We start from the raw sequence: 14,033 nt of genomic DNA on the forward strand, positions 1-14,033 counted from the left end.
TACTATCAAAAGTGCTTGTGTGTTGAGCTAAGAATCGTTTTGTGGAGACGGGGGGTGGGGAAGAGATTAGATTCTTCTAAGGAGCGTGCAACCTAGATCCCTCACATGCAAAGTTCACGCTCCTATGAGAATCTAATGCCGTCACTGATCTGACAGGAAGTGGAGCTCAGGCGGTAATGCTTGCTTGCCCATCGCTCACCTCTTGCTGTGCAGTCCGGTTCCTCACGAGTGACAGACCGGTACCAGTCTGCAGCAGAGGGGTTAGGGACCCTTGCCCTAAAGGGTCAGAATATGCACTGTCAAGTGCAGGACCCCCGTGATTGGAAAAGGGGCTGTGCCACAGGGACACAGGTGCAGATGATACTGCCTGCAGTATTCAGGGCTCTGTAGAATTCAGGTACACCTACTTTGGGTCTGTGATTCGCAGGATTTCTCTGCAGAGTCGACCAATAAATGTTACAGACTCATCCACAGGGGTAAACTTGGGTATGGGAATATGAGTGGACTGGTACATGCTTTGCCAATCTTGAATCTAGAAAACAAAACCATCAATATTTAGAACACCTTTGATAAGATAACCTAGTTATCCCTTTTCCACATAATTTTACAAAGATAATATTGCATAAAGAGTAACAATAAAGGTTCTTTTTTTTTTTTAGATGGAGTCTCGCTCTGTTCCCCAGGCTGCAGTGCAGTGGGGTGATCTCGGCTCACTGCAACCTCCACCACCCGGGTGCAAGCGATTCTTTTGCCTCAGCCTCCCGAGTAGCTGGGATTACAGGCGCCCGCCACCATGCCCGGCTAATTTTTGTATTTTTAGTAGAGATGGGGTTTCACCATGTTGGCTAGGCTGGTCTCGAACTCCTGATCTTAAGTGATCCTCCCACCTCAGCCTCCCAAAGTGCTGGGATTATAGGCGTGTGCCAGGTCTGGCTAATTTTTGTGATTTTAGTAGAGACAGGCTGGTCTCAAACCCTTGACCTCAGGTGATCCACCTGCCTCGGCCTTTCAAAGCGCTGGGATTACAGGTGTGAGCCACTGTGCCTGGCTTGGTTTTTTATTTTAGAGACAGGATCTTGCTCTGTTGCCCAGGCTGGAGTGCCATGGTGTGATCACAGCTTGTTGCAGCCTCAACCTCCTGGGCTCAAGCAATCCTCCCGCCTGAGCCTCCAAGTAGCTGGGACTACAGGCATGAGCTACTGTACCTGGCCTGTTCCTTGGTTTTGAAGAAGAAACTTCTAAAACTACATTAATAAGTCTCCCAGAAATACCACATATAACATTTATAAAAAACAAAGAAACATTTGTGAAAAGGTGAGGTGACAAAGGAGAAGCGAGAACTAAGATGAGACATGGGAACTTCCAGCTTTCTGTCTTATGAGTTGACACGCGTCCATGTAATATAAAAATCCAAAATATCATAAGGCTGGAATAGACTTAAACTTTTGAAAATGTCACCCAAATCATGTCAGTTCCCACATAAAAACTTGCAGAGTGGCTCCTTGTTAACTACTTACTAAAATCAAACTTCTCAGTTTTGGCACTTATGCATTTGGTATTCTTTTTTTACCCAATTAAAGAAATAGGCAAAGGACTTTAATGTACATTTTTCCAAAGAAGACACACAAATGGCCAATAAGCTGTTCAACATCATTGGCATTAGAGAAATGCAAATCAAAACCATGATGAGATACCTTCATGTGCACTAGGGTGACTATAATTTAAAAAAATTGAAAATAACAAGCATTGGTTAGGACGTGGAGAAACTGGAACCCTCGTACACTGCTGTTGGGCACGTAAAATGGTGCTGTTACCGTGGAACACAGTTTGGCAATTCCTCAATAAGTTAAGCATAGAACTACCCATTATAGGTCCTAGTAATTCCACTCCTCAGTATGTACCCTGCCGAACACAAACAAAGGAGTCCTAAAAGTCTTTTGAACTGTTAATCACTTGGGTTATAACAATTACAACAAACAGCTTCATTCTGTAGCCATTTAATGATGTCTGCCTTCTTAGGACAGTGAGCTCCCAGAAGTTACGTGCCATGTCCACTTTTCTGCAACCCTCCTGGCTCCTGAAAGTACTCTGAAGGTACTGAGACTATCTAGTGTTTACAGATTTTTAATAAATAAATAAATAAATTTTCTTGTTGACATTTCTGAGGTTTGGGATGTGTACTCTAAACATGAGAAATAACAAATATAGTCAAGAATTTTAAAATTTATTAGATACCTTCGTTCTTAGGAAGTTATTACACTCTTGCTCCACGTTGTAATTTATAATACGAGATACTTCTTCCTGCCAAATCTTCAGACCATAAATGTTGACATAGTCCTGTATGTATTCAAAAGAACGATGGAATCCATCCATGGTCGCTCCCAACTCTTTCAGCTTGGGCATCAATTCACTTGGCTGTGGAAAAGGGGAAACATAAAGCTCTTACACTGGAGTAGATTGTCAACTATTCATTCTAATATCTAACTAGACTTTAAATAGTATAGCAGGCCAGATGCGGTGGCTCCCACCTGTAACACCAGCACTTTGGGAGGCTTAGGCAGGAAGATCACTTGAGGTCAGGAGTTCAAGACCAGCCTGGCCAACGTGGCGAAACCCTGACTCTACCAAAAAAAATAAAAATTAGCCAGGTGTGGTGCATACCCATAATCCCAGCTACTTGGGAGGCTGAGGCAGGGAATTGCTTGAACCTGGGAGGCGGAGGCTGCAGTGAGCTGAGATTGTGCCACTGCACTCCAGCCTGGGCAACAGAGCAAGACTTAATTTTAAAAAAATAAAAAGTAGCCGGGCTCATGCCTGTAATCTCGGCACTTTGGGAGGCTGAGATGGGTGGATCACTTGAGGTCAGGAGTTTGAGACTAGCCTGGCCAACGTGGTGAAACCCCGTCAAAAATACAAAAATTAGCCGGATATAGATGGCAGGCACCTATAATCCCAGCTACTTAGGAGGCTGAGGCATGAGAATCGCTTGAACCCAGGAGGCGGAGGTTGCAGTGAATCAAGATTGTGCCACTGCACTCCAGCCTGGGAGCCAGAGCAAGACTTTGTCTCAATCAATCAATCAGTCAATAGTACAGCAGCTAAGAGACCATAGTCATAGTTTAAGACATACTTTAAGTTTTGGAAATACTCATTTCCTACTTCATCTAGGATGACTGACAACTGATGTCAGACATTCAGCAAAGAAACGATTTCACTCATTTGGGAAGGAAGCCTCATATAAAGAAATAAAAAAAAAGAATGACTGTGATTTCTCTGTCATTTAATAAATCTAGTCTCAGAATACTTAAAACATTTTAAATTGAATTTACTATGATAATAAATGTCCTAAATAGAGATTTCAGACCTATTATTTTTCTTCTGAGAAAAATGACCATATTCCTTAGCAGATAAAGCAAAATAAAAAATTATAACCTTTATAGTTCCTATCTGCTTTAGGGTTACCAAATTCTTTTAACTATAAGAAGTAATTCTGAATCATAAAATCAGTTTAATTCTGAAATGGGATAAATAGGTGGAGGAAAGAGGCACTGGTTTTAAAAATATGAACTTTTAAATATAAAATCTAAATTTCATATTTATACTATAAATTTATAATATGAATGGATTATAAGATCAAAAAGCACATCAGTTGTTTGTGTTGAAAATCACGTATTTGATATACGTTAGCTAGGAGGTAAGGTCTTGTTCGCGATAGGTTAAAAATGGCATTCTAGTCCATGCTGCAAGCTGGGCGGAGAAGAAGACAGGCCCACTCTGGTTGCTGGGTACCTTGGCTCGAGGGTTGAATATCAGTCCCCTATGCAGGGCAAAGGCAACGCGCTTCACAAGCTCTTTCCTTATTCCATCTTCCAGCAACTGCTTTGGATCCACCTAAGTGCCAATCAAAAGTATTAAATGATAGTTACGAAAAATTCAGTCCTAACGAAATCCAGAGGAAAGATGGCTTTCAGAATCTGCAGTGGGGCATTTTCCTACCTCCTCACTAAATGATTTGAATTTTTTTCCTTTCCTGCCCCTGTGATCTTGCACAGCTTGGATGGAATTATTAAATCTGTCACCTTTTTAGGACTCTGTTTATTTCTGCAAAGTTCATGATGATAATTTTACAACAAGACATTTCAAAGATGGTGAATAAGGAAAGTTTTAAATGGCCTCACATTCTAATTAACGGCCCCTCTTTTTGGAGGGGCAGGATGAAGGACCTATGACTGAATTTACAGATGCATGTTCTTCCTTTAGATTTTATTTCTAGGCACCTTATATCCATATGAGCAAACTCAGATTTGAGGTTGGGCCACTCTGTAAATTGAATAATTATCTTTTCTTTCAGCATTCTTGGAATTAGGGAGATAAAATAGGAAAGCAAATCTGCTATCTAACTCTACAAGCTTATTTTGCTAATTATTTCTTCTATAATGAAAAGGCTTTTGTTATTCCTTAAAAAAGTCTCTTATCAGATCCATGAAACATCAAATGATTTTTACATACTCCCTTGAATTCTCTGAGACTTGTTTCTTTTACTTTTAATTTGTAAAGAACCATTATTTTAAAAGGTCATAAAGGCAATTAATGGGTTCCATCCGGTTTTGATTATATTTAAATTTCAAATAAGACAACTGCACTGGGGATTACAAAAATTATAGGGAAAGAAAGGAAGGAGGGCCAGGCTTGGTGGCTCACGCCTGTAATCCCGGCACTTTGGAAAGCTGAGGCAGGCGGATCACCCAAGGTCAGGAGTTTGAGACCAACCTGACCAACATGGAGAAACCCCGTCTCTACTAAAAATACAAAATTAGTCGGGCGTGGTGGCACATGCCTGTAGTCCCAGCTACTTGGGAGGGTGAGGCAGGAGAACAGCTTGAACTCGGGAGGTGGAGGTTGCGGTGAGCCTGTACCATTGTACTCCAGCCTGGGCAACAAGAGGGAAACTGTCTCAAAAAAAAAAAAAAGACTTAAAAGACATAACATAGTTTTTCAAATGGGCAAGTCTAAGCTATAGTCTGGAAATTAATGACATATAGTTTCACTGGATAATAAAACTATACACAGGAGGCCTGAGATGAGGTCAGGGTGCATGAGGGGGCTTTCAGGAGTGGGGCTGGCTAAATCCTATTTCTTAAGTGGTAGTCAGAATGACTGGTGTTTACCTTGTAATAACCTAATAGGCTACATCATTCTTTCTTTAGTTTTCAGCATCTGTGCTTTATTATACAATAAAAAGGTAAATTATAAAGATATAATCAATGAGTACAGAATCAAAGAAGTATCATGAAGCTTTCAAAGAAATATTCCTTACAAGAACAGATTTACTGAAAGAGTTCAATGCTTTCGTGAATCTAAAGATCTCATATGGCTCTTCTAATCCTTCCTGGATTCTCACTAATCTGTGGAAGTGTTCACAGCTAAGAGAAAACCATCTTCACACAGCCCCTTCCTCACATTTCTACTCCCTTCCCCTGAAGTTAACAACAGTAACTGTTTTCATACGGATCATCCAGACCTTTCTCTATTCGTTTATATACATAAATATCCATCCTTACACATATATTTAATTTCAAAAATCTAAATGGGATCATATACATGTATACGTACAGAGACACGCATGTATATCACATACATATATTATACATATATATACACATAGTTGCATGCATGTATATCACACACACACTATACATATATATATACACACACACACACACACACATACATACATACATGTTTTTCTGCAATTTGCTTTTTTCATTTTCCACCTTGGAGATTTTCCAGTAGTAAATTCTTTTTGAATCGCTCTAGACCAATCCACAGTACGAATGCACCACGGAATATTTAACCATTTCCCTACTGATGGATGTTTACATTACAGATGCTCCTTGACTTAAGATGGGGTTACATTCCAATAAACTCGTCGTAAGTTGAAAATATCAGAAGTCAAAGATACACTGACTATACCGAATCTACCAAACATCATAGTTTAGCTTACCCTAACTTAAATGTGCTCAGAACACTTACATTAGCCTATAGTTGGGCAATATCATCCAACACAAAGCCTATTTTATAATAAAGTATTGACTATCTCATGTAATTTATTGAATACTATACTGAAAGTGAAATACAGTATGGGTATCATAATGAAGTTGAATCATTTTAAGTTTGAGACGATCTGTATTTCTTTTTTTTTTTGCTGCCTCTAACAATGAATGCTTATATCTCTGTGTATGTCTCACTTGTTTTAAGTCGTATCAACCAAACTGAACCTACACTTTTTATAAGTGTTTGAAATACAACCTCAACACTCTGAGGTTAAAGATCAGCGAGGGCCACAGGATTACTTTTAAAAGCCCTTAGTTGTTATTGGTAGACTAGCAGAGAGAGTCTACTGGGTTGAATGGAGTAGGTCCGCAGGATATTCCTTCTGCTGTTATAATCTGAAAGATTGTGGGAAAAGATCAGTATTTTACCAAGCAGTCTTTCTTTTGATAATTATTGTTAATTACCTGTAAGAGGTTTTATTACATCCTTCTTATAGTGGTCACTTTGCAGTCCTAGGATTTATCATCCTGTGTGTAAGAAGTGACTAAAATGCATGTACATTCTCTACACATCAAATGAATTCACCCGGGATCAGGCCTAAAGCATGTTTAGCAAATTCTATTAATATTCTAGGAACTACCATGGTATTTCTTTTAGCATAGTTCCAGAAAACACATACCAAAGTTCCATTTAGGTACATTTCCTCTATTTTCTTTGATTTTAATAACGCAAATATTAATATGGCAATTAGGAATGTTGAGATTCTACTGATGTCAGATATATAGAAAAACAAAGAAAAGCACCATAAACTATATGAATGGGCCCATCACTACTCATCAAAGAATTCCAAATTAAAAAAGCAATGAGATACTTTATACCTCTTGGGAGAGCAAAATTAGAAAGTGGATAATATCAAGTATTAGCGAAGATGTAAGCCGTTAAGTCTCAATGGCCTTCTGATATTTTCAACTTGTGATGAGTTTATTGGGATGTAACACCATTGTAAGTCAAGGAACATTTGTATCTCAACATCCATCGGTAGTGGAATAGTAAATACACCACGATGCTTTCGTACTATGGATTGGTCTGCGGCCACTTGAAAACAATGTAGATTTCAGAGGAATTCTTGCACAGGTCTGGAGTGGGGATATGCTCAGAGACGTTCATCATGACATTGGTTGTAATAATGGGGGGCACAGGTGTCTGTCCCAAGCTGGATGGTTAAGAAAAATGTGGAATTCTATGCAGCAGTAAAAAGTAACCTACTATCTGACCTATAGCAATATAAATTGCAAAAGCAATAACCAGTAAGAGAAGTTGGAAAAAGAATGAGACTTAGAGCACAATATGGTTGAGATAAATCAAAAGCACATGCACACATCAAATAATGCCATATGCTAAAAATAAGAATACTTGCATATTTAGGAACATTTACCAAACACACAAAGTTGGTGCTATGGGTAATGGAAATGGAAGCAGGGATCCAGGAGAAGAAAAAACCAACCAAACAAAAGATGAGAGGAGCTTGCATGCCCCAGTGATGATAGTGGTCTGTTAAAAGAGGGATATGGGCCGGGCGTGGTGGCTCACGCCTGTAATCCCAGCACTTTGGGAGGCGGAGGCGGGCGGATCACGAGGTCAGGAGATCGAGACCACGGTGAAACCCTGTCTCTAAAAAATACAAAAAATTAGCCAGGCGCTGTGGTGGGCGCCTGTAGTCCCAGCTACTCAGGAGGCTGAGGCAGGAGAATGGTGTGAACCCGGGAGGCGGAGCTTGCAGTGAGCCAAGATTGCGCCACTGCACTCCAGCCTGGATGACAGAACGAGACCCTTGTCTCAAAAAAAAAAAAAAAAAAAAGAGGGATATGATTATCTTAGCTCTCTGTACCTGGGGGTGTGAAATAAAAATACTAAAAATGAAGAAAGGAAAACAGAGAGAGAAGAAGAAAGCAATTTTGACTAAGGAACTTGAATTTTTGTTTTGTTTTTTTGCTTTTCCCAAAATTCAATCAAATATATTTTTCTTAGATTTAAACAACTCTTTGATAAAACAGTACTAGCACCACACATTTTCTGCAGAACTACAAGATAAAGAAATTCCCACTACCTTCAAGTATCAAGAGAAATAAAGATTACAATGCTTTCTCTTCCTCCATCAATAAGTGAGTAAAACAGGCCGGGCACCGTGGCTCACGCCTATAATCCCAGCACTTTGAAAGGCCACGACAGATGGATCACTTGAGGTCAGGAGTTTGAGACCAGCCTGGCCAATGTGGTGAAACTCGTCTCTATTAAAAATACAAAAGTTAGCTAGGTGTGGTGTTGTATGCCTGTAGTACCAACTACTCGGGGGGCTGAGGCATGAGAATCACTTCAACCCGGGAGGTGGAGGTTGCAGTGAGCCAAGATTGCACCACTGCACTCCAGCCTGGGCAACAGACAGAGAGACTCTGTCTCAAAAAACTCAACTAAAATAAAATAAATGAGTAAAATGAAGACCGAAATTGGAATGTCAAACAGCAGGATGATGCCACTCCCTTTTGCACACAGGATAATTACCACAAAAACCCAAACAGCTAAGAGTCATGGTGCGAGGCCACACAGACTAACAAAACTGTTACCTTGATGATGCCAACCAAGGTCGTTTTCATCATTAAGATGCCTTCAGTAAAAATGGAAATAGCATGAGTAAGCTTGGCAACCTATAACAAAGAAAAAGAGGTATGAAAAATCACTGGCTAATAGTCCTGGAATGAACAAAGATAACAGGAAATGAACTTGTAGCTTTAGGACACCTGTGTCCACATGTTCTGGACAGAAATGAGGCTCTATGGTACAACTGAAAGCCCACTGTTAGACATATTGGGTAACAGAGTCAGAAGACATCAGTTCATGCTTTCACGTTTGACAAAGCATTTCTCCTTTAGGGTTCATTTTCTCATATCTAAAATTTAGGGCAGAATTCAATGATCTAGACGGGCCCTTTTGGCTGGAAAAGACTATGAGACTGAGAAGGTAACCTCTCCTTCCCTGGCCTCCCCATTATTTGCAAGCAACACCAGCAGACATTGATAAGGTAGGCAGGTGCTAGCTATATTGTTGAATCAGAATAAACATGGAAATATCAAGCTTGATAATGTAAGTCCCTGACATATTTCTTGGACTTGTATCAGAATGGGAAATTGACACTGTACATCATATTTTCAATCTTCACTTGATTTTACTTTTGATGCCTTTAAATTCTAAGCTCAGGGAGAAAAAAACCAGAGGTGCTTGGGGAGAAGAACTTCTGAGGCTGCTGAACTATTATTGAGTGAGCTCAAAATCTGCCCAAAGGAAATGGTTAATGGAATATAGATTATTTTGAGCTGCTCAAAAAGGAACATGAATATGAAAAGTCAGGTAATCTAGCTCAAAAAGAACAAGGGCTGCTTTAGCAAGACTGTTCTAGGAAAAAGTGACCAGCCAAGCCTCATTTCCCCTGAGAATACTGAGGCGAAGAAGACCTCAAGTGACACCAGGAAAATGTCAAGAATAAAAGGTGTGATTGTACTAAAATCGTAAAACACGTTTACTACTGCAAATGTGAGAAAACAAGTCAGAATTGGTCTGGTGGTCCCCAGAATACGGCAGGTGACACAGGCCTGTGATATTTCATGACTGTTAGTTTTTAATATGAAAAGGCAGAAGTCAGAGGGACACTGCACCTCGTATCGTGGGCCCAGCTGAGCATAGTCCCTCAGCTTGTCTTTGTCCAGTCGGGTAGGCACTTCAATAATGTCGTGGGTCTGAAGCTTTATGATCTTTAGAAGAGATGTAAACATGCTTTCTGGGATGATCTGCAAAACCTTCAGCGAAAGGGAAAGGAGGAAACGCAATGAACATCTGTTTTACTTTTCTTGGCTGACAAATATTAGGATGCCAGTTAACAACAGCAATTTGTCTATATAGGGGGATGCTGAAAAATGTAAAAGAGCTGTTTTAATAACTGCTGGCAGGCACAGGGCTCCATTCCTTTAAACATTAATTGCTTATAGAATATAAAGCTAATCCTTCTAAAAATGCTGCAAAAGACTGTATCATTCCCATTTTACAGATTTTAAAAAGATCAAGGTTCAAAAATGTTAAGTAACATCACTATAGAGGACTCAGCTAGAATGCGACACCAGTAAATTTTGAATTCAGGCCGGTCTGGCTCCATGCTCCACCAGAATTTATTAAAACAAGAATCAAAATTCCCATGAAAACCTGAATTGGGCTCTGACCGGGAGATGCTGGATCTAGATCTGGCTCTTTTACCAGATATGGCTCTGTGATTTTGAAGAAACTATTATAATCTCTGTTTCTACATCTATAAAATAGATGTGAATACCACCAACACTTAAAACATAGAAATAAAAATTCCTGGTAAGTAAAAACATCTGTACATCCACAGTAGCAATAAGGGTAAGTTTAGTTTTAGGTGTTGCAAATTTCTGGAATCAAATTTTTAAAAGGGAAAGACACGGATATACTTTTGGGGGACCTAAGCGTACTTTTTGTATTTAAAACAGCAGTTATCTGGTAAGAGTAAATATCATCCTGATGCATTTCTTACTTTTCTCACATAGGATACCAACTCTCCAGAATAGTACTGCGACACGCTGAGCAGATCGGGGCTATTTGCCTGATTAATACGAAGAAGGGGCAGATCGAGGGCAGAGGCAAGCTGGAAGAAAAATAAGGTATATCTGTTTCTTGTTTCAAAAAGAGTCCTAGAAATCTTTCTTTCCAGAAAATGTAACATACAACAAAACATTTGGGTTTTACCCAACAGAGGGCAACAACCACCGAATCTCATCAATATCATTAATAGTTTCTGACAATACAGTTTTTTGAAAAACCCAAGTTAACTGTGATGGCAGTGGTTCTTAAACTGTGCTCCCTGGACCAGTAGCTTCCGCATGACCTGGGAACTTGTTAGACATGCAAATTACTGGGCTCTACTCCACACTGACTTAGTCAGACACCCTGGGGGTGCCGCCCAGCAATCTGTGTTATAACCAGCCCCGCAGGTGATTCTGATGCATGCTCAAGTTTGAGAGCCACTGTGCCACAGAAGAGAGCTACTCCTGTGTGGAAATCAAGACGTTCTGATTGACGCACTACCGAATCTGTCCAATCTAATATGCCATCAAGTGTAAGAAGTGCCATTATTTTATGTGCCATTCAGAAAAAAATTAAATGCTGACAACTAAACTATGATATGCCATCAATGATAAAACCCATCCCCAGTTACAGAAATGTTAAAATATGAAAAGAATTGTAGTAGCCAGGCGCAGTGGTGCATGCCTATAATTGAAGCTACTTGGGAGGCTAAGGCAGGAGGATCACTTGAGCCTGGGAGTTTGAGACACAGCCTGGGCAACACAGTAAAACCCCACCCCCCTCACTCCCACCTCCCAAACAAAGGTGCATCTCAGAATTGATGTACATGGTACATGGTAGCTCTGTCAGAAGACATTGAGTAGGCTGGGCATGGGGGCTCACACCTGTAATCCCAGCACTTTGAGAGGCCAAGGCAGGAGGAACATTTGAGGTTAGGAATTCAAGACCAGCCTGGTCAACATGGTGAAACCCCATCTCTACTAAAAATAGTAAAAATTAGCTGGGCATGGTGGTGAACACCTGTAATTTCAACTACTTGGGAGGCTGAGGCAAGAAAATCGCTTGAACCCGGGAGGAGGAGCTGCACTCCAGCCTGGGAAACAAAGTGAGATTCCAACTCAAAAAAAAAAAAAAGAAGAAGACGACACTGAGTAGATTCTTTGTTCATTTACCACGAACTGAAATTACCACGAGAGCAAGGGCTGTGCCTGTTGTTCACCAATATTCCCTGTTACTGTAGATATTAACACTAGTTTGTAGCAGAGGCTCAGTAATTTTTTGAATGAATAAGTAAAAGGACTTAATTCATGCCTAGGGAATAAAGGACACAAAGGACTCACATTTTTAGTACACAGATAAAACTTAAAAAAAAATCTATTCTTCACCTAAAAATAGTATTCCTGAAGACATTCCAACTTACATTAATTAAAACTTTAAATATTTCTGGCATCTTTGAAATTATGCTCTCATGGAAAAACTGCTAACAATTTCAGTCTATAAAAATGTTGAAATTATTTACCTTCCTAAAAGGATAAAATCCTGGGCTGAATTAATGAATGAGGTATGAATGAAGGCCAACTCTTTCCTAGCAACAGAGAATCTCACTGTTTTTTGCTTACCTTTAGGAAGGTAGCTCTGAGTTTAGTAACCATGGATGGATTTACCCTTATGCTTTCTTGCATGATGGATGTGAAACTGTAAAAAGAAAAGAAACGGTATGAAGATGTTCCCAGGGCCTTTCATCTACAGCAAATGTCAGGCTGCCTACATTACCTGTCAATCAACTGCCAAGCGAAAGAAAGGTCCCCAACGATCTGCATTGTGATCAGAACCTCCTCTTTAATGTTAATGGTTCTGATCATTTGATGAAGAAACTTTCGAGTATCAGCAAGAAACTGACATACTTGCAGATTGGATTCCAACTGGTGGAATTCTTGAACCTGTGTTACAGAAATATACTTAATTTAAAAATCCTGAATGGACTCTATGGTGCTCATTTGTTCTTGAAAACACTTCGAATAAAGCACACTACTTCTGACAATTTCTTGATAAATTTTTATTTCAAATTATAAATTTCAGAAATATGTGAGCCAAGCTATTAAAAAATGCACAAGTTTCTAGGATTAGAAAATGTTTCGCTGCTTATTATTGTGTATATCACAACCATGTGTTGGCACTTGTATATTATTAACTTCTTTTGATGCACTTTTAAAAACAAAACAATGATTCTACAATGTCTTGAAATTTTAATGTATATAACTGAATATGCCTGGGTTATATGACAAAATAAATAAGGCAAATGATAAAAAGCATTTGAGATTTACAAAGTTGTTTACGATCATATTATAGACTAAAAAAATCCAAACAAGCAAAGTAGAAATAATACAAGTGTGCAATTGTTCTGGAATAAGAAACTTTGGTAGAATTATTTTACTGTGTTGCTGTTTATAGTGACCATCCTAAAAACCTTGCAGAAATAAGAAAAAGCCTGTAAGAAAATATTCCAAGTGAAAACAGTATTAATTATATCTCTAAAAATATATAATCATACCAATCGGATAGGGTTATAGATTATGAGTAAAAATGATGTTTTAAATAATAGAGTTGGCCGGGCATGGTGGCTCATGCCTATAATCCCAGCACTCTGGGAGCCCGAGGCAGGCGGATCACCTGAGGTCAGGAGTTCGAGATCAGCCTGGCTAACATGGTGAAACCCCGTCTCTACTAAAAATACAAGATTAGCTAGGCGTGGTGGCAGGCGCCTGTAGTCCCAGCTACCCAGGAGGCTGAGGCAGGACAATTGCTGGAACCCAGGAGGTGGAGGTTGCAGTGAGCCAAGATTGTGCCCCTGCACTCCTGCCTGGGTGACAGAACTGGATTCTGTCTCAAAAGAAAAAAAACAAAAGACAAAAAGAGTTTATGGTTATTTTTCTGCTGCTTTTAGTTATCATTTTAAATCTAGTTAAATACACAATTAAAATTTGAGTGATGAGGTATAATTTTTTTGGTACAATCATTTTTGAGTTGAAAGAAAAACAATAAACTATTTTTTTCAGAAAAGAAAAATATACAACTTATAAGCATATGACCATTATATAATTATTTTCATTTTTGTGTATTCCTTTCTGGTTTTTTCCCCCAAGGCACACACTTTTTTACAACCCTAAAAATGGTATACACATGCAATTTTGTTTTTGCTTTTACCTCCTTATCACAATTTGCCCAATGTTTCTATATTATTTTTATAATTATGTTTCTAAGATTACATGTTTCCTCAAGTTAAAATATCGTAATTTTTGCTACCATTCTCTTCATACTAGTTATTTATCTCC

The 14,033-nt window shown here is 39.2% G+C and overlaps 1 protein-coding gene across 2 annotated transcripts in view; it reads right to left on the reverse strand.

Moving 5' to 3' along the window:
• WASHC5 (WASH complex subunit 5) overlaps positions 1-14,033 on the reverse strand; it is a 67,478-nt gene that overhangs the window by 22,577 nt on the left and 30,868 nt on the right. For both annotated transcript variants that reach the window (XM_054499842.2, XM_054499844.2), the window contains 8 exons: positions 12,475-12,641; positions 12,321-12,396; positions 10,652-10,762; positions 9,762-9,902; positions 8,676-8,756; positions 3,790-3,891; positions 2,236-2,415; positions 408-532 (listed from right to left, as the gene is read on the reverse strand). In XM_054499842.2, the coding sequence (XP_054355817.1) occupies positions 408-532; positions 2,236-2,415; positions 3,790-3,891; positions 8,676-8,756; positions 9,762-9,902; positions 10,652-10,762; positions 12,321-12,396; positions 12,475-12,641 (983 nt within the window). The remainder of the gene's footprint in view (positions 1-407; positions 533-2,235; positions 2,416-3,789; positions 3,892-8,675; positions 8,757-9,761; positions 9,903-10,651; positions 10,763-12,320; positions 12,397-12,474; positions 12,642-14,033) is intronic.

Source organism: Pongo pygmaeus, chromosome 7, assembly GCF_028885625.2.
Source record: "Pongo pygmaeus isolate AG05252 chromosome 7, NHGRI_mPonPyg2-v2.0_pri, whole genome shotgun sequence".
NCBI classification, from domain to species: Eukaryota; Metazoa; Chordata; class Mammalia; order Primates; family Hominidae; genus Pongo; species Pongo pygmaeus.